At 40.5% G+C, this 6,818-nt stretch overlaps 2 protein-coding genes across 2 annotated transcripts in view; one reads left to right on the top strand and one right to left on the bottom strand.

Moving 5' to 3' along the window:
- Positions 1 to 2,204: 2,204 nt before the first annotated feature.
- LOC132014438 (uncharacterized) lies at positions 2,205 to 6,176 on the bottom strand. The gene is made up of 4 exons (XM_059395473.1): positions 6,096 to 6,176; positions 5,448 to 5,928; positions 4,916 to 4,999; positions 2,205 to 3,378 (listed from the first exon to the last, which is right to left on the bottom strand). Exons 1-4 carry the CDS (start codon positions 6,174 to 6,176, stop codon positions 3,188 to 3,190), a joined length of 837 nt encoding a protein of 278 aa, XP_059251456.1. The 3' UTR covers positions 2,205 to 3,187.
- IKZF2 (IKAROS family zinc finger 2) overlaps positions 5,859 to 6,818 on the top strand; it is a 152,812-nt gene continuing 151,852 nt past the window's right edge. Inside the window, exon 1 of the mRNA XM_059393417.1 lies at positions 5,859 to 6,111. The gene's annotated coding sequence lies outside the window, so the exon portion shown is untranslated. The remainder of the gene's footprint in view (positions 6,112 to 6,818) is intronic.

Below are 6,818 nucleotides of genomic sequence, written 5' to 3'. Positions count from 1 at the left end.
ACCTTTCTCTAAACCACAAGTCATGAGAATTGGGGGAGGTGACATTTGACTTTACTACCTGTAAATGACCTTTCTTTGATTAATTTCCCTCTTCCAAACCACAGTCGTCTTTCAGAGTTATCAGGCAGGAAATGGCTCCCCATTTTTATCCCTGTGTGGCTTTTAATTCCCTAGGTTGTCACCATCTGGCCATAAAAAGGGGGGAGATTGAATCCCAGGATTCTTTCCTTCACTTTCTTGTTGGTAATGTGCTCTTCTATTTTCTTCAGTCTACATAGGATTGTTTAACCATGTGATTAGACTCGGCTATACTGTGAAACAATTTTGGTTTACAATGAGTTGAGACTTTTCACAAAAACTGGACATGTATTCCATGGGCTTTTCACAGGATTAAAAAAAGAAACAAAATAAAACAGGATCACACTCCTATTGGCACTGGTTAAGCTACCAAGTCTTTCCCTTGAGATGTAACCTGTCATCTGCTTTAGACTATGGATATCTCTAGCAGAATCTTTTGGTATTATAGCTCTTTAGACTAACATGCCCTAATTTCACTTAACAATTCCAAAGTTAAACTCCTATCCCCAGAGGGTGTTTAATATTTTGTATCTAAATTAATGCTCAGTAGGCAATTATTATTATCCTTTCTATTTGAAAGCTATGTCTTCAAAGTTGAATAGTCTTTTTCTTCTCTTGTGCTAACATTTTATTGGAGAGTTCAATAACCTCATTATACTTTTTTGTGTTCATAAATTTTAGGGTGTTTTGGAAGAATGTTCTCCTCAATGCCTTTTAGAGTTATTTTTTGAGAATCCGCTATCTACCCTTGACCTGCCTCAAAGTTCCTTGATTTTTGCACTAATAGAATTCATTTCCTCAAATGCTGAACACATCTGCACTTTAAAAAAAAAAAGATTTTATTTATTTATTTTACAGACAGAGATCACAAGTAGGCAGAGAGGCAGGCGGGGGTGGAGGGGGGCAGGCTCCCTACTGAGCAGAGAGCCCGATGTAGGGCTCCATCCCAGGACCCTGTGATCATGACCAGAGCAGAAGGCAGAGGCTTATCCCACTGAGCCTCCCAGGTGCCCACACATCTGCATTCTAAAGCAACTCTGATATATTCTTCTTCTTTTTTTTTTTTTTTGAAGATTTTTTATTTATTTATTTGACAGAGAGAGATCACAAGCAGGCAGAGAGGCAGGCATCGAATGAGGAGGAAGCAGGCTCCCTGCTGAGCAGAGAGTCTGATGCGGGGCTTGATCCCAGGACCCTGAGATCATGACCTGAACCGAAGGCAGCGGCTTAACCCACTGAGCCACCCAGGCACCCCAACTCTGATATATTTTGATGGAATCTTTAAAAGTGTGTTCTTTCATTTTTTATTCAGAAACTTCTTCAGTCCTCACCCCCTTGGTCTAAGTTTAACTCCCACAATTTATAATTCTCATTTGGGATAGAGATAGCTTATCTTCTGCTCTACACCAAAACATACTCTCTAGAAGAAATCTGATATTATTCTATCAAAGTGTGAATTTAAGTCATAAAGTTACCTTTTCTAGGGACATGGGTATTTATACAAGAGCCTTATCTCTACTTGCAAAGTGACACTCTTAAGAATTGTTAAAAGAAACTACTGTTCAGTGTGGATGCAATGAGAAGACCCTAACCTTGTGGGACTTACATGCCACACAGACAGACCCCAGCTTCCCAGTGTACTCAGGGAGGTATTAGTATACCTTACATATGAACTGGATTTGGTATCTTCAAATGTTTTCTTTGAAATTATGGTTCTATTTCTGGCTTACTTGTTTCTTCATAGTGCCAATCTAGGTCGACAGGAGAATATGAGACCATTGTTCCATATCCCGCTTAAAAGAGAACACCACTTCAAAGAGAACAACACCTGACAAAAATAAAACAAGCAATCAGTTTTAAAACACTGTGCCTGTGTGCTTGTTAATTTTAACTTTTTCAGAGATTCAAGTTACTCTAGGGAACCTACTTTGGGTGATTATGTTCTATATCTGCACAACAAAGACATCTAAATAAAAATAATTAATATATAATTAATTTCCAAAAATTTCTCTTTTAATATTAGGAAAGTATTACAATGTTTAGAATGTTCCCTCTTGCCCTCTGTGAAAAACAAAAATCAAAAGTTAAAAACATGGAATGAATTCCTTGAACAAATTTTTGTTAAATTCACTTTTATTAAAATTTCTTTAAAAGGTACTAGGGATTTTAAATCTAACACAGATGAAACATGCCATCGAACGAAAACAAATACTTCATAATGTACCTTTTACCTACACTGCCTTTTAAAAAGTTTCTTTTGCTAATTGCATTTAGCAATTACAGAATAAATTGTTGCATTCTTTGTGAACCTAGTTTATAAATTACCAGGCATTAACATGAAATAATTTGTTTATGAAACAGAGCGGTAACATAAAGGCATTTTACACAAAATTATATTTGATACGCAATTTTAACCCCTCTTTCTCTTTATATTTATAAAAGTTATATTATCTATGAACGTATTCACATTCTTCACATGAACATAAGCCAGAGAGTTGACCTGTTAATGATGTTGGTAACATTACTCATGAGTCAAGACTTGACCAAAATCTTTATGGAATTAGAATATATCTTTGTTATCCTACACTTTTTGTCCCTTAAAAACAGTTTAACACACAAAGCTAGGTGAATATGTGATTAGCTCTACATTCATCCATTTAGTAAAAGTTTATTGAGGACTGATGTGCCAAACACTGTGCTAGTTCTGAGAAAACAATTGTTAGCAGGACAGACATAATCTCTGCTCTTAAAAAGATGACATTCTAGTTGGGGGGGAGACATATTTTCTTTTAAATCTCAACAAATAAAAAAATTTACAAGTTGTATAATGAAAGAAATGTGCAAAAAGCTAAGATAAGGGTTGGCGCTGGGTAGGCACAGTTTCGGTGGGATGGGACAAAAAGAAATGAGAAAGAAGCAGCTATTTGAAAAATGGTGGGTGTGGGTATGTTTTCTCCCACCGCCTCGCTAATCCCCCAAAGTGAATATTTATATGGTACTGCACTTCCCTAGTGATACATTTTTACTCATAGTATAACCATATACGTACTTTTAAAATGTGTGTAGAGTAGTTACAGCAAAGGATGGAAATAAATACATCCTCTAACCACTATAAAAATACTGTAGAGAAAAACTGTGAACGCAGTGAATTACTAAAGTTTATACAAAGGTTCCTTTCTACATGTACAATTGTGAGTCTCAGAGCCAGGATTATTCGACTGCAGAGGATGAAATAGAACCCCTGGTTTAGTATGTAAACATAACCTTGACTTCTTTGGGGTGAGTTGGACATACCATGATCTGCAAATGAGAAAGAAACACAAGATGTTAAAAACAGGAAAAATTTCCCCAAATGGTCTAATTCTCAAAAGTGGTTATATGATCTTTGCCTTTCTAAAATTTGGGAGCTATTTACTCCTGCCTAAATCCCCCATTCTTGGCCACCAAATGTAAAGTGTCTGAATGCTTAGCCACTAGAGGGAGAGTGTGTGCCTCTGGTGATTCTGGAGCCAATGAAAGTAACTCATGAAAAGGATAGGCTTTCAAGGGAGCTAAATTAAGCTCCAACCAGCTAAGGGTAAGGGCTATTCCAGCTCTGGTAGCTTTGGGAAATTTGAGGATGGTTCCTTAAGACTTCACAATGGATCCTCTTTTACTAGCAGTTAGGCTGCTTAAAATATCCAGATATTTCATCATAATTTTGAATATGTTTTAATTCATCTTCTCCAAGGACCTCCATTACTTTGCAGATACCTAAACGCAGGCTTAATTTTTAGGAAGGAGTTGTGGCAATTCAGGGAAGTTAAGTTTCCCCTTATATGTTGGTAATTTATATAGAACGAACATTTCAGTTTTCTAAGATAATTTAAGATTAAAACCCTTGCTATCTACTGGGATGATCAGAATGACTTGTGTAATTCTAATTTCAGTCTTTTCCAAAAATGACTTCAGGAAAATTAATTCTATTTAGATAAGTTAGGCTTAAAAAAAAAAAACCCACAAAAATCTGCCTTACAAATATATAATTCATAGGGGAGAAAAAACATATAAGTCACAGGACTTGCAATTTTACTTAAAACTGCCATAAAGTTGTTCTTGCTGATCTAAGTCCAAATGATTTGTTCTCCAATGAAAATTGATTAATCTTGTTTGCACTATGGCACCAACTTTCATTTTCCATAATTTAAAAATGAGCCTATTTGTACAGTTTTTAAAAAATACAATGCATGAAATAAACGCTTAAGTAATTCATTATACAACTTACATATAGTTATTACCCAAGTCCCATGGTATCCATTATTCGGTGTTTATTAATGTGAATGAATTCCTTCCCCACCCCAAAATCCAAAGAAAAGACACGGTCCAAAATTTTATAGACCCACAGACTAGTGTTTAAGATATAGTTGATGATTTTATTTTCAGTGTAGCATTTCTCTTTCCACAGCAGGGGTGGAAAAAAAAAAAAAAAAACCCAACCCAAAACTCAGCAACTATTTTTGGGATTCTTGAAAGGAGTAGGAGTACGAAGCCTCCTCCTAACTCTTTCGGCATTGATTTTCTTCACAATCTGTGATATGGTTTCTCAGAAATGCTGTTTGGCAGTCCTGATAATTTCATGTGTTTTCAAACTTAAGCCACCCAGACTACACAGTTCAGTATTTTCAGCTCCTTTCATTTTCCTTTTCCCTTTAATTATAGAAGCCTCTATTCCCTCTTTTTGCAAATGTGGTCAAGTTAAATGCTCAATGCTACTATTTGTAGACGAAATATGCATTTGCTTTTTTTTTTCCATGACGATCCACAGACGATTTTCCCAAATAAAAAAGCTGGGCTGTACCTGGTAGTGACGGCGACACTTCCCCCGGACCAACTTTTTGGACCCTCACCCGCTCCTTTGACTTTGGTGAATGCGGCACAAGCCCTGGGGAGTAAAAGCAAGTCAACACTCTAATTTTAAACTTGCACTGCAAAGCACTTTCAAAATAGTTGAGCTTCATCTCAGACCTGAATTTCCTTCTCAATTCATTCCCTCAATTCATCCTGATTCGCGTCCTGGACTCCCCGGTGCCGTTTTCTGAATTGCACCGCACAGTTTATTGCGAAGCCTGAGTGGGTGGGTCCAGGCGCACACCCCGGCTCCGGCCAGGACGCCGATGCCTGAGCTCCGCGTCGGGCGCCCGGGTCGTCGTCCCGCTCCCTCCGCCCGGCCTCGCCACAAATCCCAGTTGGAAAGAAAACTTCAAGCGGCCGAAATGAACCTCCCCTCACCGCTCCAATCCTTCCTTCCCAGCCGGCAGAAAACGTGAGATTGATTGAGACTTGGGGGGAGCGGGTGGGGTGTCGCCATGGCAGTCTCGGAAGCAGGTTACCTGGTCCCCCCCCCCTTGGGGGCGGGGTCGGCCGTCTGGGGGGCCGCAGGGCCGGGGACGACGCGGCCGGGCGCGCGGGTGGGCGCGAGGGAGTGCGCGCGTCGCGGAGCCGCCGGGCAGCACTTGTCCTGTAATCGATTGCCGAGCGCGCCGAGCGACCCAGAGCGCAGACACGCGCACACGCGCCCTCGCCAACCCGCGCGCACACGCGCGCACACAGACACACACAGACACACACGCACAGGCTCAGGCACCCAGGCCCCGCACACACGCGAACACACGCGCGCGCACGCACGTCCGCCTGCCCGCGCCGCGGGCCCCGCCGCCCGCCGCCCGCCGCCCGCCGCCCGCCGCCGTCGACAGCCCGCCCTCCGCCCGCGGGCGTCTGCGCGAGCCCGGCCGGCGGGGGAGATGTGCTCGGGCTCCGGCGGATCGGTTTCTCGGGGTTTGACCAGCTGTCCCGGGCTAACCCTGCTCCTCGCTGAAGATGGAGGAAGTAAAAACAGGATTACCCTTAGCTACAGATCCACTGCCTTAGTTTCCACCACCAACTGCAGTGCACAAACACACGTTAGGCACAGGAAAGAAAGAAAGAGAGAGGATACACTAACAGTAAACACAAACAAAAGGGTGATGGGATTATTTTACTGCATGCACTGCTGAGGTAAATCTCCGCTTGGCTTTTGCGTGGTGAAGAACAGCTCTTGTTTTATTTGTCTTCGGATTCATAGATTATATATAAATATGTGTATCTGATTTGCAAAGGGGGGAGTGTTTTCAAAGTTAAGTGTAATTATATAGCATCTCGTTTTGCACTGTGATGTGATCAAATGACTTGTTGCTGTTAACCAGTAATAATAATGATAATGTAGATATTTTTCTCTGGGCGGGATGGATTGTGGTTATGATTAGGATAATGATTTCTGTAAAGGACGCTCAGGGAATCGGGTTGAAGATGATGTCCTCTGCCTTAATTTATCGTCCCCTCCTCGTAATGTGTTTCGGGGCTGTTAATCGATTAATCAGTTCTCATCTCTGTAGCTGTCATGGATTTTGACTTGTTTTGCTTTGTTTTAACTTGAATTCCAAGAAAGATTGGGTAGCTTGGAATAAATTGTAGCTGTCCTGGTAGAAGGTAATATTCAGATCCTTGTTGGATTTTTTTAAAAAGCGAAAAACCTGGTATGACACATGTAAAAAGGCAGCAGTTAAATCACTTTGACAGGTTCTAGTATGGGCGAAAGAGATGGAATTAAGATTTATTATTTTTTTCTTTTCTTTCTTTCTTTTTTCTTTCTTTTACCTTTTCTTCCTTTCTTTTTCTTTTTTTTCTTTCTTTCTTTCTTTCTTTTTCTTTTTTTTTTTTTTTTT

Source organism: Mustela nigripes, chromosome 3, assembly GCF_022355385.1.
Source record: "Mustela nigripes isolate SB6536 chromosome 3, MUSNIG.SB6536, whole genome shotgun sequence".
Classification (NCBI taxonomy): domain Eukaryota; kingdom Metazoa; phylum Chordata; class Mammalia; order Carnivora; family Mustelidae; genus Mustela; species Mustela nigripes.
The sequence above is the reverse complement of the archived record's forward strand: the minus strand, read 5'-3'. Positions and strand labels throughout refer to the sequence as shown.

Bases quoted from the DNA above. Each gene is read 5' to 3' on its own strand.
- LOC132014438 (XM_059395473.1), bottom strand. From the start codon at position 6,176: ATGAATCCGAAGACAAATAAAACAAGAGCTGTTCTTCACCACGCAAAA. The intron at 5,000-5,447 runs GTAACCTGCTTC...TTTACTCCCCAG, and splicing joins CCCAAGGGGGGGGGGACCAG to GGCTTGTGCCGCATTCACCA. The intron at 3,379-4,915 runs GTACAGCCCAGC...TCTCATTTGCAG, and splicing joins AGTGTCGCCGTCACTACCAG to ATCATGGTATGTCCAACTCA.